Source organism: Patiria miniata, unplaced genomic scaffold, assembly GCF_015706575.1.
Source record: "Patiria miniata isolate m_02_andy unplaced genomic scaffold, ASM1570657v1 HiC_scaffold_2, whole genome shotgun sequence".
In the NCBI taxonomy this organism is placed as follows: domain Eukaryota; kingdom Metazoa; phylum Echinodermata; class Asteroidea; order Valvatida; family Asterinidae; genus Patiria; species Patiria miniata.
Window position 1 is genome coordinate 2,605,750 of NW_024037058.1, and position 20,478 is coordinate 2,626,227.

At 38.0% G+C, this 20,478-nt stretch overlaps 1 protein-coding gene across 1 annotated transcript; it reads left to right on the top strand.

Annotated features, from left to right (window-relative positions):
* The first annotated feature begins 3 nt into the window (after positions 1-3).
* On the top strand, positions 4-18,509 carry LOC119726999 (acyl-CoA dehydrogenase family member 11-like). The gene is made up of 14 exons (XM_038198863.1): positions 4-100; positions 4,187-4,521; positions 5,420-5,652; positions 6,173-6,272; positions 7,358-7,481; positions 8,071-8,213; positions 9,918-10,067; positions 10,251-10,345; positions 11,440-11,539; positions 11,975-12,115; positions 12,836-12,928; positions 13,923-14,147; positions 14,838-14,962; positions 16,357-18,509. Exons 2-14 carry the CDS (start codon positions 4,189-4,191, stop codon positions 16,475-16,477), a joined length of 1,983 nt encoding a protein of 660 aa, XP_038054791.1. The 5' UTR covers positions 4-100; positions 4,187-4,188; the 3' UTR covers positions 16,478-18,509.
* Positions 18,510-20,478: the final 1,969 nt, after the last annotated feature.

A 20,478-nucleotide genomic window follows, 5' to 3' on the forward strand; every position in this document is an offset into this window, starting at 1 on the left:
AAATGAAGCGCCCTCAGTCGACGGCAAATGAAGAGAGCTTTAGACTTGAGCTGGAGGAGCGAGACGGCAGACTGCAAGAATCCTGGTGAATAAAATTCTGGTAAATTTCACATTTTTGTTTGACATTTTAGGGATTTCAACCCACCCTAGAGGTACCTATCCACATCAAGATAATACTTGTGAAATACTGAGGCCGAATATTTCGTAAAAGGAGAGTTTGGAGGTCAGAAAAAATTGAGAATTTTCCGCCAGTCTGCCAGTGCAGTGAAGTTCAACTTGAACTGAAGTTCAAGTACAGTCAATTGACCGGTTCCGCAATTTGACCGTACCGGTTCCGCAATTTCGGAAAACTAGCTCTCGTTTTCAGGAAGACGAAAACGCCCAGGACTTAAACTTTAGTGCCGATGGAAAGGTTATTCAATCTACTTTTCAAAAATGGTTTTAGTTTTAGGATACTCACTTACATTTAAAAATAAATCCCTTACGACCGTCACTTGCACATTTTATCGCAGAAATCTGCGCAGATTTCTGCGATGTCGCACATTTTATCGCAGAAATCTGCGCAGATTTCTGCGATGTCGCACATTTTATCGCACATTTCTGCGATGTCGCACATTTTATCGCAGAAATCTTCGCAGATTTCTGCGATGTCGCACATTTTATCGCAGAAATATGCGCAGATTTCTGCGATGTCGCACATTTTATCGAAGATTTCTGCGAGCCCATGGGCGCGCGAACACGTTTTCTATGAGGCGCAATGTGTAAATGAATTATTTAACAACATTATTTATAATTCATTATTTATTATTCCGGACAAATATGTAAATAACTGTTTGACAGTTTGCATTATATGTAAATAAATTTATTTGCCACTGCTAAAAATTAGATATAAATAATGAGGTACCAAATAAATTAAATATAAATAAAGTGTGCAAAAAATTATATATAAATAATTCGGTACGAAATAAATTATATAATAAATTATTAAAGCATGCAAAAAATTACATATAAATAAAAAGGTTGCAAATAAATTATATATAAATAAACAAAGTAGGCAACAAATTATATATAAATAATTAGGTACCAAATAAATTATATAATAAATAATTGAAGCGTGCAAAAAAAAATATATAAATAAAAAAGTTGCAAATAAATTATATATAAATAAATAAAGTAGGCAAAAAATGATATATAAATAATAAGTTTGCAAATAAATTATATATCAATAAAAAAAGTGTGAAAAAATTATATATAAATAATAGGTTTGTATGAAGCCCGGGAAGGGACAAGGTGGAAAAATTTTTGGAATTTCCTAATTTGTTAGCACGAATTACTAATTCGTTCGCACGAATTCCTAATTTGTGGGAACGAATTAATTATTCGTTCGAATGAATCAGTAATTCGTTCGCACGAATTCCTATTTCGTTCGCACGAATTACTAATTTGTGGGAACGAATTAATTATTCGTTCGAATGAATCAGTAATTCGTTCGCACGAATTCCTATTTCGTTTGTACGAATTCCTAATTTGTTCACACGAATTACTAATTCGTTCGCACGAATTACTAATTCGTTTCATAAATTGCTATTTCGTCCCCACAAATTGCTAATTCGTTCCCATGAATTGCTAATTCATTCGCACGAATTGCTATTTCGTTCGCACGATTTCCTAATTCGTGGGAACGAATTGCTAACTCGTGCATCCGGGAACGTGCGAGTAATTCGTGTGAACAAGTTGGTAATTCGTGGGAACGAATTAGCAATTCATGCGAACGAATTAGCAATTCGTGCGAACGAGTTAGCAATTCGTGCGAACGAGTTAGTAATTCGTGCGAACGAATTAGTAATTCATGCGCATGAATTAGTAATTCGTGCGAACGAATAACTAATTCGTTCCCACGAATTACTAATTCGTTCCCACGAATTACTAATCTGTTCCCACAAATTAGTAATTTGTTCGAACTAATTACTAATTCGTGCGAACGAATAACTAATTCGTGCGAACGGATTAGTAGTTCGCATGAATTGCTAATTCGTTCCCATGAATTACCAACTTGTTCCCACGAATTACTGGCACGTTCCCGGATGCACGAGTTAGCAATTCGTTCCCACGAATTAGGAAATCGTGCGAACGAAATAGCAATTCAGGCGAATGAATTAGCAATTCGTGGGAACGAATTAGCAATTTGTGGGGACGAAATAGCAATTCATGCGAACGAATTAGCAATTCGTGCGAACGAGTTAGCAATTCGTGCGAACGAGTTAGCAATTCGTGCGAACGAGTTAGTAATTCGTGCGAACGAATTAGTAATACATGCGCATGAATTAGTAATTCGTGGGAACGAATTAGTAAGCGAACGAATTAGTAATTCGTTCCCACGAATTAGTAATTCGTTCCCACGAATTAGTAATTCGTTCCCACGAATTAGTAATTCGTTCCCACGAATTAGTAATTCGTTCGAACGAATTACTAATTCGTTCGAACGAATTACTAATTCATGCGAACGAATTAGCAATTCGTGCGAACGAGTTAGCAATTCGTGCGAACGAGTTAGTAATTCGTGCAAACGAATTAGTAATTCATGCGCATGAATTAGTAATTCGTGGGAACGAATTAGTAAGCGAACGAATTAGTAATTCGTTCCCACGAATTAGTAATTCGTTCGAACGAATTACTAATTCGTGCGAACGGATTAGTAATTCGTGCGAACGAATTAGTAATTCGTGCGAACGAATTACTAATTCGTGCGAACGAATAACTAATTCGTTCCCACGAATTACTAATTCGTTCCCACGAATTACTCATCTGTTCCCACAAATTAGTAATTCGTTCGAACTAATTACTAATTCGTGCGAACGAATAACTAATTCGTGCGAACGGATTAGTAATTCATGCGAACGAATAAGGAAATTCCAAAAAACAATTTTCACCCCGTCCCTTCCCAGGCTTCATAGGTTTGCAAATAAATTATATATAAATAAAAAAAGTGTGCATAGAATTATATATAAATAATTAGGTTGCAAATAACTTTTATATAAATAATTCTAGTTTGCCCAAAATTATATGAAAATAATTCTGTTGCAAAAACAATTATATATAAATAATGCAGTGGCAAATAAATTTATTTACATATAATGCAAACTGCCAAACAATTATTTACATATAATTGTCCGGAAAACTGAATTATATAATAAATAATGAATTATATATAAATAATTTTGTTAAATAATTTATTTACACATGGCGCCTCATATATACTTTCGGCACCCGACTACTATCCTATATGCAAAATTAATTTCATGGAAGCCAGAACCCCGACATTCTTAAACCCCTTAGCTTCAGCAAAAAAATAGCCAGGCGCCAGTGTGTTAAAAAGATGCAGAAATGTACGATAAAAATGTGCGACATCCGCGGAAATCTGCGCAGAAATGTGCGATAAAATGTGCAACATCGCAGAAATCTGCACAGAAATGTGTGATAAAATGTGCGACATCGCACATTTCTGCGCAGATTTCTGCGATAAAATGTGCAATGTCTGTGCAGATTTCTGCGATAAAGTGTGCGACCTCGTAGAAATGTGCGCAGAAATGTGCGATAATATGTGCGACATCGCAGAAATCTGCGCAGATTTCTGCGATAAAATGTGCGACATCGCAGAAATCTGCGCAGAAATGTGCGATAAAATGTGCAACAAAATGTGCGACATCGCAGAAATCTGCGCAGATTTCTGCGATAAAATGTGCGACATCGCAGAAATCTGCGCAGATTTCTGTGATGAAATGTGCGACATCGCAGAAATCTGCGCAGAAATGTGCGATAAAATGTGCAACAAAATGTGCGACATCGCAGAAATCTGCGCAGATTTCTGCGATAAAATGTGCGACATCGCAGAAATCTGCGCAGATTTCTGTGATGAAATGTGCGACATCGCAGATTTCTGCGCAGAAATCTTGATGTGTGATGTCCCTTCGGGGCCACCATAAAACACTGCTTTCTTAGCAGAAATGCAATACAATTGTTGACTGCTGTGATGTTGGAAATGGCATTTTTAACCTTCGTAGGGGGCATAGCACCCTCGGCTAGATGTGGGTGTTAAGAAAGCCATGTCCCATAGAGGTTGGCAATTGTTAATTGTTACACTCATTGCTAACTCAAAGCGTCTTTTATTTTTGAATACCGCCCACAGCTATGACCATCACGACCATGATCTATTTGCCAGCTATGCGTCTTGTTCGACGTGCTTTCATCCCTCGGAGCAATGTCAAATGGATGAAAACTACATTGGTTGCACATCAAATGAATGAAGAATCATCGTCTGTGCTATGTAAACAATACCATCAGAAAGTCAGCAATTATGAGCAGACTAATGAGATATCTACAGAACAGAAACATCTACAAAACAATGTTCCCTTTGCAAAAGCATTGCTGGGTTCATTTGTTCAAGTTCAGCCAAGTTTGGACAATGTTTTTAAAGAAGACTCTTCACTCAAGGATTACCTTCAGAAGCTTGTGCCTGAAGTGGTAAGCAGATGTACATATAACTCCCAGATCAACATTGATTTTTGAAGCAAAAGCCTTTTGAGTATGGTACATTTTTATATACCCTTGGACTAGTAAACTCATCTGTTAGGAACTAGCCTCCTGAAGTTGGTAGCATCATCAGTTATCTATTGCCTCATAATCCCTAACTCCCTACTGTCTTTTACTAAGTAGAGGACCAAGTCTGCCAAAATCCATCACTCACTCTGCTTCCAATACATGACATCATGGAATCCACCACTGACTACTGGTGGATTTTGATGGACTGAGTACACATGGCTTACATGTACAGGATGCTAGGCAAAATCAATCAGATTCCCCTAGCACTACTTTTAATAGGCCTCCAGGCCCAAGTCCATCATACTCCATCAATATATAGTCACACCAGGCCTGCAGGACCAAGGTCCCCCCCCCAAAAAAAAAATTAAAAAATGGGGAGTAATATTTTGATGGAGTTGGGAGGTTAGACTGTAAACTGTCACGATGACACTCGATTTTAGTTGAACTAGGCATCATTAACATGTTCAAATTAGTCCAGAGGTGCAAGGTATGTATGTATGTGTGCAACGCAAATCAACCATTAGTTGACTGATTATCGTTGATCAACTCTCACAACAAATTGTATCCACTTGTATTTTGTTATCTAAAAATGACTTTTTTTATGATTGAAAATTTTAGGTAAAAAGTGATGTATTTTGTGATAACAAATTAGTTTTTAGTGGAACTTTGAATAGGAAACCGAACCTATCTAAGTATGGTAATTAGACATGTTTTCAAACAAACAAATCGATAATAGGGAAACAATCTTGTTTAAGGTCAAGTGGTATTTTTCATTTCCATTTTTGCTTTTTTGTTGCCTTAATCAATTTTCTCACGATAGATCCTGAAGAAAATAACACCTGACTTGGAAGCTTTTGGCCATCGAGTGGCCCATGACATTGACAAGCTGGGGAGAGAATGTGAGCTGAATCCTCCAGTGCTACAGACATTTGATGCTTGGGGAAACCGCACCGACAAGTTGATAACTAGTAATGCCTGGAAACAACAGAAAGTGATTGCTGCTGAAGAAGGCATTGTAGCTATACCTTATGAGCAAGAATATGGCCCCTTCAGGTTTGCTGCTGTTTACTATTGTCATGGGGGTCAGGAAAGAGACTCTAGGAGCTGTATGCATACACAGTACTACATGTATGTGTATGCCTCTGCTAATGAGATGCCCACTAATAGCAAGATTGACTGTAATTATACAAAACTCTACACTAGTTTTTGCCTAATACCTTAGGAAAATTTAATGCTAAATATATGATTTATACCTTAGGAAAATTTAATGCTAAATATATGATTTGAGAAACACATTTGTTCATGCAATCCATATGTGCACTGTACAGTGGTTGAAACAATTGAATGAGCAGATAATATTGATTTTATTCTCAGTTTACAACATCAAGACCTATCAGATAAACCATTGATATGAGTTGGCATAATTGTGATCACGAATTAAAAAAAAAAAGAAGGAATAATTATTACAATGACTACTGTGAAGGGAATCAAAACTGAAATCAACTTTTGCAAGATATCTGCTGTTTAGAATCAAGGAGACAAATTAAAGCACCACGTATTTGATTGATTGCAGTCGTGTATACTGGGCAGCTAAGATGTTGATGTATAACCCATCCTCTGGCTTGTTCTCATGCCCTGTTGCAATGACTGATGGAGCAGCCAGGTTCTTTCAGGTAATGTCAGTTTTGTTGAATTTAGAGAGTTATCAGTTTCCAAACCCTATACATATTCATGACTGCAAGCTTGATTCTAATTGGTCCATTCACCATCCAGTGCCAACTCAACATGTTTGCTGTGTAGCAGCATTAACATGGGGATGTCACCCCATGGGGCAAACACATGCGCAATGGACAATTGCATCCATAACGATAGTACATGAACTCCATTCCTTACTGTAGCTGGCTCGCACAAACATTCTTGCTGCTTGACAGCACAGATACAGCAACATTTTGCTGAGCCGAGATGAAGTTTAGTACAACATAGATGCCTTGGCACTTGTCACCTGGGACAGCCGAGTTATAATCACCTACAGAGATTGTATTTGTCTTTACTTTCCCCCAGTATCAATTCATTTAGAACTGTATTTGTAATAATTACTTCTTTTTTTGCAAACAATTTCAATAAACACTAAAATTGTGAGAGTTTTGGGAATTTCTCATATTGCTGGTTAGCTTTACTTCTTAATGACTCTATAAGAGCATATTGTGTTGGGGGTAGTTTGGGGCAATATACAGTTAGAAAGGTGGAGCAGTTTGAGACTAATGGGTTTGATCGCTTTGACACAAGGCAACTTATGAAATCTTATTTTCAACTGAACTAAGCTCAATAAGGTAAAACAGTTGATCCCTAATTGCAATGGGTGGTTCAGCATTAAGTCTATGTTATTCATGATCGGCACCTCTGTGATCTAACATCTCTCCCAGCAATGCTGAATAACCATGTAATGGCCAGCCCAAAGCATCCGTCCTCGACATAAAATTAAAGTAAGTTTGTGTATTGATAATACTTATGAATTCCTTCAAGATACATCTTATACATGTCATATTGTCATGCCCTGTGGCATTGCATGCTAAGTACAAAATACACCTACATGTAGTTGACTGAGATGACAAAGATATTTCAGATCTTTTGAATCTGAAAATCATTCTAGAAAGAAACGCAGCTATCAGACCTTGTAGTAAATTGACAATCAAATCCCTTTTATATACTCACTGGTGTCTTGAGTCTTTCCATCAAATGTTGCTGTATTGCATTTTAGGATAATGGCAACAAGTATTCAGTGATTAAGGAGAGAGCTCTTCCTCACTTAACCTCCCGAAATGGAGCTGAGTTTTGGACTTCGGGGCAGTGGATGACTGAGAAACGGGGTGGATCTGATGTAGGTATGTGAACAATTCTCATTGTATTGATAACTTGCCCAGTACCACATAAGGCTATGCCAAACAGTTGAGTACATAATCATCCATTAAATATTGCAATAGCATTTTCAGAAAAGAATATTAAAAAAATGCATGTGGTCTTGAAAAGATGAAGATGTGTTTATTTTCATGATACAAGTTGTGTGCTTCACTTTTCACCAAATGCCACTTTTTTGCCAGTCACTTTTGGAGATGTACTTTTCTGATCCACTCCGGTTTCAGAGCCAAACCTCACAATGATATTTTATAACAACAAAGATCATTCCTAACAGATTCAACACGGGGGCGTGAATGCAAGCGACAAGACAATTGCATCTTTTAACACTTAACGGAGAACAAGCTACGGTTAAAACCTATTGTTTCCCCGGTTTTATTAGTTGACTGTTTATGCACTATTATACATACGTGGGATTTTTAAATGGCCTTTTTCCAAAAATCACTTTTACAGTCTTTGATCTGTGCATTAAAAAATACATTATGAACATGACTGTGTTGTTGCTATGGAATCAAGCAGTGAGAGATGTGTGGTTTGTTTGCATATGATATGTGGCAGGTGATGGAACTGAGACAGTGGCTGTGAAGCAGGATGATGGATCATTCAAGTTATATGGCCTGAAATGGTTCTCATCTGCTACAGACTCGGATATCACACTTACTCTTGCTCGCATTGTGGACAGCGATGGCAACTATTCCAAGGTAAGTTGCCAATTGAGGCTCCAATTGTTTCAACCCAACATATTTATTAAGAAGTTTATGTGAACTGCTCCTCAACAAAGGGTATTAAGTCGCGCTGTGCATTGTCGTTGATGTCTAAATGTTGAAAGGGTGAACATTTCGTCAAAATGTGATTTTGATCTTTATTACCTAAAGTTTCAGGGTTCATCCACAAAAATGTTGGTTTTGTGAATGAACTGGAGCACAATTTTGAGTGCATTGTGCCAAAATCTGCAACAGAGCCAACTATGTCAAAGCCTGTTTTCTCAGTTGTGTAATTTATATGCAAAGTAATTAATATGCAAATATGTCATATCTCCAGAATGAGTTGGGCTATGGAGCTCTATTATATACCAAATGAAAGCTTATGTCGTGGGCTTTCCAACCATGTATATAACTCATTTCCCTTTCTTGCGACATAAAACCTTTTTTGTAGAGCGGGTCACATATAGATACCCAAGAATGTTGTCAATCTTACACATGTACCGTAATTTTCGGAATATACATGTAAGCCGCGACTTATACGTTGATTTTGCCCATGAAAATGTTTACTGCGGCTTATACACAGGGCGGCTTATACGCCGAGCCTTGAAGAATAAAAATGAAATTCACATGTGTATTTAATGTACTGGTATACGAAGAGATATGTTGCTGAAATGAATTATCAATTAAGAAAGTCATAAACGAACCGAAACCACATGCCACGTAAAGGTGCCGAGCGGTAAAAAGTACGGTGAAAGCTGTCTTCGATCGACGCTTGCAACAAGCCGTACGTGATTCTAGTGCTTGCTGCAGCATGCTTTCCCCAGCGGACCACACCATTTGAGGAAATATAGGGGTGTACTATCTTGGAAACAATAATTACCAACATTTCCGCTGTTTAAAAAAAGAAAAAAGACGACTAACACTTTTTATGGTGTCCGAAACATTTCTTTATTCGATGATCAGTTGTTCAACGTCACAATATAATTTTTGTACTTGAAATGTATTCAAGAAACGATGTAAACCTCAAAACAGGGACTACATCACCCCTTACAAAATTAATGGATTCGTCCATGAAAATGGCAGCATCGTTTTGACTATTTTCGAAGAAAGTTACGATCGAAACTTGAATACTGCTCGTTAGTAATCACAAAAAATTGATAAGTTTTGAGATAAAAACGGACCTGTATATTTTTAGGACAAAACAAATCAGCATCTGTTGCCACATAGCAAGATTTGTACGTAGCGCTCCAGTCAGACAACACACGCAATGGGGGAAAATCACGGTGGGTTGCATACTCTCTCACGTGCTGCAGGAAAATGTTGTCATAGGCCGGCGCGGCGCAGGCTGCCACGCCGGGCGATGTATTAACTTTTACGGCCGGAGACCGGACGGGGCAGCCGGCAGCAATTCCCGGTGTTTATTTCTCATCATCAATTTCCACATTTGTTTGTGAGAGTATCGATTGTAAATGATTTGATACAACTTTTGTGGTCCTTTTTATAGCTTCTGTAGTGTAAATGGAACTGGTTCAGAGCATTTTGGCTAGAATTTGGGGGCCTTACAAAATTGAAACCGCTGCCGTCGGTGCGGCTTATACGCCGGTGCGGCTTATACGCCGATTCAAATCTTAATTTGCAGATTTTTGCGTGCTGCGGTAAATTACGGTATACCAAATGTGTTTTTTGTGTATATATACTCAGGGCACCAAAGGAATCTCTCTATTTTATGTGGAGACAAGGAACAAAGATGGTCAACTGAATGGAATTCAAATCCAGAAACTGAAGGATAAACTTGGTACACGACAGTTACCCACAGCAGAACTGCTTCTAGATGGAACAGTGGCACATTTGGTAAATATGAGCAACCTTGATACTTTATGGATATAACTTCCATGAGTGGGCGTGTCATTGCCTGCAAAGCCGGCATGTGTTTGGCCTAGCAGTGATACAGTTACTTGATACAACTGATTATTGCTTTGAAACATTTTGTTATTTATTAGAATGCGACACTAATAGTCCCATGTGTGAATACAGATTTCTGACGAGGGACGTGGTGTTGCTGCAATCAGCTCCATGCTTACTATAACTCGTATTCATAATGCACTCTCATCAGCTGCAATCATGAGGCGGTACGTATACGAGTGATTCATAAATGTTTCATACAGTGCATTGGTGTCCCTACATAAGAGGTTTCATAACTTTGGATTTACACTTCATAAAGCTGTATGTCATTCTGAGACTGTAATGTACAGTGGAACGTCGCTATAACGTACATTGTGGGATCCACAGAAATTGTTCGTAATAGCGATCATTTGGTATAGCGATTTTCACATTTTAGTGGCGCCCTCTTTTGATCATTGTTATTGTGTGTGTAGTTGCATTTACCAGCCACGCGCGGAGTCGACAAACGTATCCATTAATATTTTCAATTCCGTAGCAGAACTTCACCAAGTACGCCCTGGTAGTTGGTGAAAGACAACTTCGAACACATGCGACTATTGAATCATGTAATTACAATGTACACAGTTTTTGAGCTTACATGGGTGGCTTTTTCCTACTATTCGTTGGGGAAATAATAGCCATTTGTCGCTCTTTTGTTGACATTTCCAAAAACAATGTTCAGTATGTTTTGTACACAAAAATGGGGAGCCAAGGCTGATGTTCGGTATGGCCCAATGTTCGGTATAGCGGTGTTCGGTATAGCGATGTTCCACTGTACTTATAAAACTGAAAGAAACCCAGTCTGTCTCCCATGTTTACCCAAAATAGCTAACTGAATACAGTATACAAATAATGAATGTTTATGAGTACAATGGTAAGAATAGTTTCATGAGGTGACAGATAGAATTTTGCATTCCACGAATATGAAACATTCTTTATTTGTTTGACTATGCAATGGTACTTCTTTTTTTTGCGGTGTGGCAAGGGCCATGGGATAGGACGAATAATTCAATGACGTGATCAACGACCTAGCGAGTTGTATGATAACTTATAAGGTCATTGTAACTATGGCCTTTGAAAAGCAACTACATATAGTGAAACTGTATTTCAGTGTATCAGACTCATCATAATTACAGTTCAATATAAAATAGTTCAAAGTCAGTCCCTGTGACTTGTCTATAACTGCAGTGGAAATCTGCAGTATTTCATTAATAATTCTGATATATTATGTAGTTTGATCCTAAGATACAGTACAGGTAATGAAGTCATTGTTTTGTTGCAGAATGGTTCATTTGGCCAGAGATTACAGCCAGAAGAGATATGCCTTTGGCAAACTGATAGCCAATCATCCGTTACATATGCAAACGCTTTCTAGAATGGAGGTAATGTGTGTAGACATGTACAAAAGGGACTTTTACATACTTGCCTCAGTCCAAAATATTGAAAACAAAATTAAAAGATTTTTAAAATGTCATCATTGGAGCCATTTGGGTCAAATGAGTAAGGATGTGCTGGGGTGAAATGGAGAATTTAGCAGCTTTAATTCCCTTTGAGGTACCTCATTTTATAGCACGGCATCTCAACATAGCCTCTCTTAACCAAATCCTACTGTCTAGCTTCTTATACCGATGTCGTTTCTGTACAGAATGACAGGGGGTATTAGCGAGGTCCTAGCACTATCATCAGGTTGCTCTGGGTAGGCGGAACTTGCTAGCTTTGGTGGGCAGTTCGCCTAGGGTTGGACACCCTGTTTCCGTGCCCTGGCAACTGGCAGCAGTAGTAACTCTTGTTTATTTATTTATTGATTTCTTTGTCAGGTTGAGACAAGAGGTAATCTCCTACTGGTACTGCGTTTGTGCCACCTGCTAGGTTTAGAGGAATGCGGGGAGGCCACACAACAGGACAAGCAGCTGCTCCGTCTATTGACACCTGTAGCTAAATTGTACACTGCAAAACAGGTACCATGCCATAGTTTTGCAATTGCTAGCCCTATCAGTCTGACGGGGGACCATTGACAGGTCCCCATGTTGTCAACCTCCACTCCATGGACTGCGTGCGCGTTCCTTCTCTAACCCCTGGCCCTGTAGAATATAAAAACAATGCTGTATCTACGATATGGAGTCTAGAAGGCTCATATTTTGCAAAAAATACCTGTATCTTGTGTTGTAAAAGGGATTGCAGAGATACTCGAATTATAAATTTGAGCAATGTGACATAAAATCTCATCTTTTAAAGGATTGATTCTACAACAAAAAAAGTTCAATATCGAAAGCACCATGCATCAGGCGTTAAACACATCGACTGTAGTTCTAATTTAAATCTCCCAAATAGTTTGATATTTAAATTGCAAAATACCAGGGGTTAAGGTTGCACAAAGCATGGTGAAAACCAACATGGCGCATCAAGATCGTACCCATGGGAACGAGGTTGCCATGTTGTTGGACTTATCAAGAGGACTGTTAAGTGCTAGTCAACAAGGGCAGGATGGCCAAGGGCCAATCACAAGCACTCAGCAGCCTACTTCCATGCATGAGCCATGGGCCTCTGGCTAGATCTCTGAGACTTGCAGATAATATGTCAGTAATATTTGAACAGATAACATCACGCATATAACTTTTACTTAGCATTTGTAGCAGATAGTATTTGATGATGTTACTTCGCTGGTATATTGTATTTAGGCCATAGCCATTGCATCAGAAGGCTTGGAGAGCTTTGGTGGTCAAGGATATATTGAAGATACAGGCTTGCCAGTCTTCCTGAGAGATGCACAGGTAAGACATTCTTGATTGTGGAGTGGATTTGACTTCAGGCCCATCACAAGCAATCTGAGTGGGAGAGGTGGGGTGGGGCTTTGCCATTGTAGGGTTGTGCTACACTTTGTTTTTTACTCTTTCCTGCATTATTTACAAACACAAAAACCATTACAAACATGAGAAGCAACAAGCCACTGTACTAAATCCACCCACTCAGTCAGCTAGATTTTTCTTCAAGCAAATGCCAGGATCTTACATAGTTGGCAAGCTTGTCTCTTAACTGACCAGTGGTATTCCCAGGGGATTTGAATCTTTTAAGAAAACATCTTTGAAATGAAAATTGTTACTCTTCTCTTTTGTATTTTGAACCAGGCATACATTATTTTGACTCCACAGATGTCTAGACCCAAAAATTATTTTCCTGTTTATTGTTTTTTGTTTTTGTTGTTTTATATTTTGGTTGGGTTGTCTTTTTGTTTGTTTTTGTTGGGGGGATGGAATGTTTTTGGTTACCAGATGTTTTCATTCCTAGGTTGACATTTCTATTAACTCCTTAAAAACCAATATAATTATGGAGCCCAACAAAAATACTGAAATGTATCAGTGCGGATGTATCAGTTGTCTGCATGGTGATAGGTGTATTACCACAAGGACAGTCCTTTATATTATCCCAGTGGCCATCACCAGTTTTGCACATTTTGGAAGCTATTTTGGCCTTCAACTAAGCCATACTATTTATGGTCAGCATCTGTCCTTATATACAGATGTATTATGTGAGATGCTGCCAGCATGTTTAGGCTCCATAGGCTGGGGTTGACAGGGTTACCAAAGACATGATCTTGAGAAAAACCATGAGAACTATCAGCATAAATGATTGATTGATGGCTTTGAGTAATAACAAAACATACAAGGATGCTGCAGATCTGTTAGGAAGATACATGGAGGAAGATCACTTGAGCAAGTTTGTCATTAACAGGTAATCATGATAATACATGTTGAAAATTGTTTCCAGGTCCTGAGCATCTGGGAGGGAACTACCAACATTTTATCCCTAGATGTTCTTCGCTCCATAGCCAAGACCTCAGGAGGTAGCTTGACATCATTTTTTTGTGACATCCAGTCTCGACTTATCCCATTGGTAACATCAACCAATTCTGATATTAGATGGTGTTATGAAGAGATCAACAAAGCCTGCAAGGACATATCGTCATTTGCAGAATCAGCCAGTAAAGATGAGGTAAGCAGAAAATCTAGGGGGAGAAATATGAAGGATTCAAAATGTATAATGTGTGGAGCGATTTATAAGCACAAAGTGTTTTCAAAGTTGTCTCATAGTCCTACGTTATGGAGTCTGGCATCAACATTCCAGATGTAAAGATCAACTCTACAGATTAATGGACAACCTTCAATACAGTATGTTATTTGTTGACATGTATGATACTCATTACAAGACACCAGCCAATTGCGAATATTACAAATAAAAATGTGCCAATTTGTATGCACTGAGGCCATTGGCAGTGCGTAAGGGTTTTTGTGTTGATGTTGTTGCAAACATGTCAGTGGCCATGTCAATGCAAACATGTCAATTTGATACCAACGGAGATATCAGCATTGATGTATTATGTTTGAAACAAAAGTCCTTTGTTGTTAGGGCAGTGACCCTCAACATTTGTGTACACACAATGGTGAGAAAAGGGTTTTGTGGATTGGTGGTCTAGTGTAACATTGCAACATTAGCAGTGAAGAATTGATTGTTCAATAAGTTGAGATATTGTCATCAACAAATTGCCCTGTGAAACTGGTTGATCTCCTCCAGAAGTGGTCACACATCGTGTGAAAGTCAAACCTAATCAAAGTGATGTATGTTTTGTGTTTATGTGGTGTTAAATGTTTTCCATCATATGGTAACTGACCTGATTTATTGCAGACATTGATGACTGTAGCTGCACGTGACTTTGCTACTAGCCTGGCCAGGACCTATATTGCAAGCCTCCTGTTGGATCATGCAGCATGGGATCAGGCAAAGGAGCTGGACATTGCAGTAGCAAAAAGGTAAATCAGATTAATTGATTACATAATCACTGAAATGTCTTCTGCTAATTAGGTGTCATAATCCAAACAGGTAAAAGTTCCTATTTTCAAGTTTCTTAAAAACAAGATTCTTGAAAATGCTTATTGTTGATGAACCCTAACGTGGCACATCCCCTAACATGGGGCACTTGGATTTTATGCCTGTACCGCCTAGCTAGAGCAGAAGTTTCAACTGAAATTTCACAGAAAGTGACTTTTCATCAAGTTCTAAACACTCCCGTTGAGTTTAACTACACGTTACAAAGTTCGAAGAAATATTTATTTCAGCATGATTTTTCGATTTTATTTAAGAACACAGTGGAACTCTTTGAAAATGTCCCCTAAAAATAAGAAAATAATTTTTTGACAAGCTTCTAGTTGGGTATGCAAGTAGAGATAATGATGGTTTATCAGCATTTATCAACTTTACAGAAATTCGTAAAATGTTAATTTGGAATTTTCTGAGATTTATTCAAGTGCGCCACATTAGGGAACACTCGGCCGATTTTGTGCCCAATTCCCAGACACCACCATTTTTAAATTTTGGATTAATTTTCATGGCATCGAAATTGTACACAGAGGTTAACTAGCAAGCATTAATAAGGTCAAAGTACCAGTATTTTACTGAATGAATTTGAAGTTTGGCAACAAAGAAGTTTGGCAAGACTACACGAGGAAAGTCGGGGGAAACGTCGAAATGCGCCATGTTGGGGAACACCACTATATTATGTTGTACCATAAGTAAGGCCAAGTAGCTTAGTGTAGGGGGGGGGGGGGGGTGGTGGAAGATTGGGGGTTATCCCTCCAGCTACCCCTCCCTCCTTCCAGTACAATTTCAAATCAGGACCTGTGGGGGGGGGGGAGTGGTTCAGTCAGCTTTCTAAAGAGGGACTTGTCATCTGCAGCTTATCCAAGAGTACAATACATATCATAAACGTGCCCAACAGTTTACCACGGCATGCTGAACTGCACTGTGCAAGTGGTGTGCATACCTTATCTGAGGATGTCCAGTGTTCACACAATGTGAGTAATAAACAGGGAACTCATGGAATTTGGGGGATGGGGAGATGTGAACCTACACCCAAACCTCCACCTTAATAACCTGTCTAATTCAGCGGTGTGAAATCTCAGCTTTATAGCTGATTTCAGCTTTTTTTGTTTTGGAATTTAGCTATTTTCCCTCACTTACTGTGTACAAAAGTATAGGAGATTTCCAAAGTTCAGCTTTTTTTACACCTTTTTCAGCTGTGTTCAGCTATTTTCAGCTATTTTTGTCAGAGGTCACTCACACCCCTGCTAATTGTTGATTGTGGAATGTATGTCAAAGGTTTCCTAAAACAAAGCGAATTACTGTCTTGTTTTCTTTTGATACTTAGGTGGTGTGAGCAGTGTTTGTGTCCAGTGGTAACTAATAGCGTTAGTGGTGCGTACACACCAGAAGGATTGCATCATGATGCACATATTGTTATGGATGGTTACAGTACAAGCCAAATGTGAAAGGAAGCTGCGTCAATCTACTACATGTACATGTATATAATAGGAATATAGTCAAGACAGATGCAGATTGATGTCCAAAGTGTATGGACTTGATTTGTGATTGTATCTCCAGCAATGCCTTTACTAGGCAGTGCTAGGATATTACAGGATAAACATTTGGTATTCATTTCATTTGGAATCGATCGTTCTACTAGAGCTTTTTTTGTAAATTAATTAAGTATAATTAACGTTATCTTTAATTTTGTCTTCACATTTGCATTGGAATGTTACTGTTAATTTGCTCTACCGTTAAACGTGTTTAGTCAGCACTTCAAATTTGCTCTGACAGCAATGTCAATTTGTTGCTAAGCATCAGGACAAAAAGCAGAATATTGAAATTTAATCCAAATATCAACCTCACAAAGGTTCTGGGTGATATTTGATTATGACTAAAGATTTCATTTTTCTTTCATTTGTGGGTACAGAATGCTTAATAAGACCACATCAGAGACAATAATTGTACATGTATATATGTACATACTTTTATGAAATAACTGATATTTTTATAAACTTCATATAATTTTCTTCAGCAATGCATTTACAATAAGCAGGGCCATTTCTTGCTAAACTTATCAAGTCTGTAATTGGCCAGGGTTTGATTCAGTAGCAATAAATGCACCGAGTCACAGCTCAATATGGATGCTATACCACGTGTAGTAAACTTCTGGGGTTTTTTGTAGCCACATGTGCATAGCAAGCAGCATAGCATTCACATACAAATACAATTGTTTTCAGTGTACCCCAATAAAAAAATGATGAGTGTTCCTTGACTCAAAATTACTGACTTGAACAAAGTGATCTTCGCTTCTAAACAACCATGGAACTTGCTAGCATATTTGAGTACCGTTTCTTTGGTGCAGTAAGTTGTAAATACTCCCTAAACAACTCTGAACAGACATATACACGTAAAGGATTTGTAATTATACTTAAAGTTTTAGCTTTAATAAGTTTTGCTGGGCTGACTTGTTTCAACCCTTTAAGAATTGATATTAAGAGATCAGGAACCAGTCAACTTGAATTGTTTGTAGGCAAAAGCAAACCATAATGAACGTTTTTAGACGATTGCAGACAGCCAAAATAGATAAAGCAATTGTTTTTGTACAAATAAAAGCCCCAAAGGTCAAAATTTGAGAGAACAAAAATGGAATTTGTTGAAGAGCACAGACCCTAACTCTTGAATTATGTCTCCAAATCCATGAGTTCATTGAGTAGAACTATATCAATTTACTGTATTCGCCACATATGTTTTATAACCAGCCCTTTAAATGAGCTTTTACACCAATCTCATTCTATTGCCCTTCTTATGGGGTTCTAAGTGTCCTTACAAAAAAAAGAAGGGAATAGCACCATTTGCAGTCATCAGCCGACATTTGAAGCCAAAAAAAAAAAAAAAAAACAGGTAAAAAAAAAAAAAAAAAAAGCCGCGTCGCCGCACCACTTTTGGGGCAAGCTCCATACCAGAAACCGGAGACTTTTTTTTTGTTGGCCAAATCCACATTTGCCTGAAAAAAAGCCTCAAGGATTTGTTTTTTCATATTAGTAAAGGATGTTTTGATTTCGAAAATGCTGTAATTATATGAGTACTTTATACAGTGATTGTACATTTAATATAGTTGGTATATCATGTACTAAAGTGTTTTGTTCTTTAATCTGAAATCATTAAGTTTGTTTAATAAGTAAATTAATCAGTTTAATATTCTGTATCTGCCTGTTCGCTGCCACAAAACACCCTTTTAACAAGGTTCCTTTGTTTTGGCTCATTTTTTTGGGGTGGATAATAACATTGTATTTATCTACAAACCAGTTGACCCAAATATTTACAACTGTATTTGTCCTGACATAGCCTCAGCAAGTCCCAGTAATGAATACTGCGCTTGTCCAATTTTTTGACAATAATTTTATTTTTACAAATAACGTCGTAATAGATACTGGGCTCGTCCAATTTTTCGTCAATAAAACATTTTTTCTTACAAATAATATTGTGATGGAGAAATGGCTGATTTTAAACCTAGTAGTTTTATTTGCAAATAAATGTAAGTTAATGTCATGAACTACAAGCATCAACACATCAAGATGCCCTGCTACAGGGTCCGGGACATATGCCACCCCCCCCCCCCCCCCCTGGAAAATTTAAAATATACGATCATGATTTCACCGACATTCTAAGGCAAGTTCAAGAATACATTTATGAAGTTAGCATGCCATTATACACCACGGACTTTCAGCTGGATCCAGATGAGATATGAGGGTGAACCGGAAAAGTGACACAGTATGAGTTATGAGGGTGAAGCCTTGGCTGAAATTAGTTGGAAATATTACCCAAACCATACTAGCCAGTTTCTGTGAGCTCCACGGACTTTCAGCCATGGCGGGAAAAAAATGGGCAGTATGGCAGGCTGGCTGCCGGGAAATCAAAGCCTCTCACAGGAAATCACACAGAAGGAGAAAAAAAGCCACAGCAAAAATTACAAGAATATGTTGGGGAAAAAAACAGGGGAAAATTATTATAAATTTAAAATTAGCTTTGTGACAGAATGATCACTCACACGCAATAGGAAGGTATATAACACATGCATATACAACAGTACAACACCTTTCTTAACTCTTTCACATCGCCAAAAAGTACAAAAAATATGCACCAAATGGCGCCATTAAACCCTTGGCTGCAATTACATGTAGTTGGAAATATTACCCAAGCCATACTATATAGCCAGTTTCTGTTAGCTTCACGGACTTACAGCTGGATCCAGATGAGTTATGACGATGAACCCATGGCTGAAATTAGTTGCAAATATCACTCAATGTATACTAGCCATCATAACTCATCCGGGATCCAGCTGAAAGTCCGTTTCTGTTTCTGTTATCTCCACGGATTATTTGGTAAGAGATATATGGTTATCTGTTTGTCCATACTTATCTAGTATTCAAAGCTACCACTTAATAATAATAGGCCATGATATTGAATAAAAACATCTGTCATAGATTATAGATTGTCATCAAGTGTGTTGTTATGCAAGTATTTCTTTTATATGTCAGCGCCCTTGCTCAGATGACCTAACTGAGGCCGAGTTGGTTTGACCCTAACCCTTTCCCACAATGCATTGCTTCCAATGGAGATTTTTGTACAGGAAGTCATGAGAGTCAATAGGGATGAAACATTCCTAAAATGCAAGATTGGTATGATTATTATTAATTGAGGCATGTTGCATCACTATTGACTCACATGACTACCTGTACAAAAGTGTCCATTGGAAGCAATGCATTGTGGGAAGGGCGGATATCTTCTCTTGTCTTGGGCCGACTTGATGAGGAGGACAAGACTAGTGCTCTTTCCCATGATGCCAATGCACTTTCCGTAACATGAATCTATAGCGACAAAACATGCCTAAACTGAAAGACGGACATGAACTCTGTCAATTGAGGCATATTTGGTCGCTATAGATTCATGCTACTGAAAGCGCATAGGATTGTATTGGGAGGAGCAAGGCATCATGAGAAGAGCACTCTACCTCCTCTTGACTTGACCTGACCTGTGACCTGACGGGTTAGTTTGCAGACCGGCAGTGACGGGTACACAACTCATTTTTTCCAAGTCCTCTGATTCTGCCTCTCCGATTTGGTCTGTTCATTCTTTGGCTGTTGAAGTTGTTTTGATTTGATTCACAACCCTCTTATATATCGTGTTGGTTTTTGGTTTTTCCTTTATTTCATTGGCTTTAAAAAAAAATTGTAGGACTTTTCTAGTGAAGAACACTTTTTTTGCAATCTCATTTTTAGGACTTTTTTTTTTTGTAGGAACCTTGTATTTAGGAACATTTTCCTCTTTGACATTTGGATTAATAAAAACTTTTGGTGTTTTGGTTAGTTTTAGGATCGAGCTTTATTAAATATATTTTTTAAAGTTCATTTCCTTGGTTGAATTCCATTGTTTCTTTGTTTTGACACCATCCGTGAGTGTTCCT

What these genes read in the sequence shown, in the direction of transcription:
- LOC119726999 (XM_038198863.1), top strand. Translation starts at nt 4,189, where the DNA reads ATGACCATCACGACCATGATCTATTTGCCAGCTATGCGTCTTGTTCGA. An exon ending in AGAAGCTTGTGCCTGAAGTG is followed by an intron (nt 4,522 to 5,419) that starts GTAAGCAGATGT and finishes TTCTCACGATAG; the next exon opens with ATCCTGAAGAAAATAACACC. An exon ending in GACATTGCAGTAGCAAAAAG is followed by an intron (nt 14,963 to 16,356) that starts GTAAATCAGATT and finishes TTTGATACTTAG; the next exon opens with GTGGTGTGAGCAGTGTTTGT.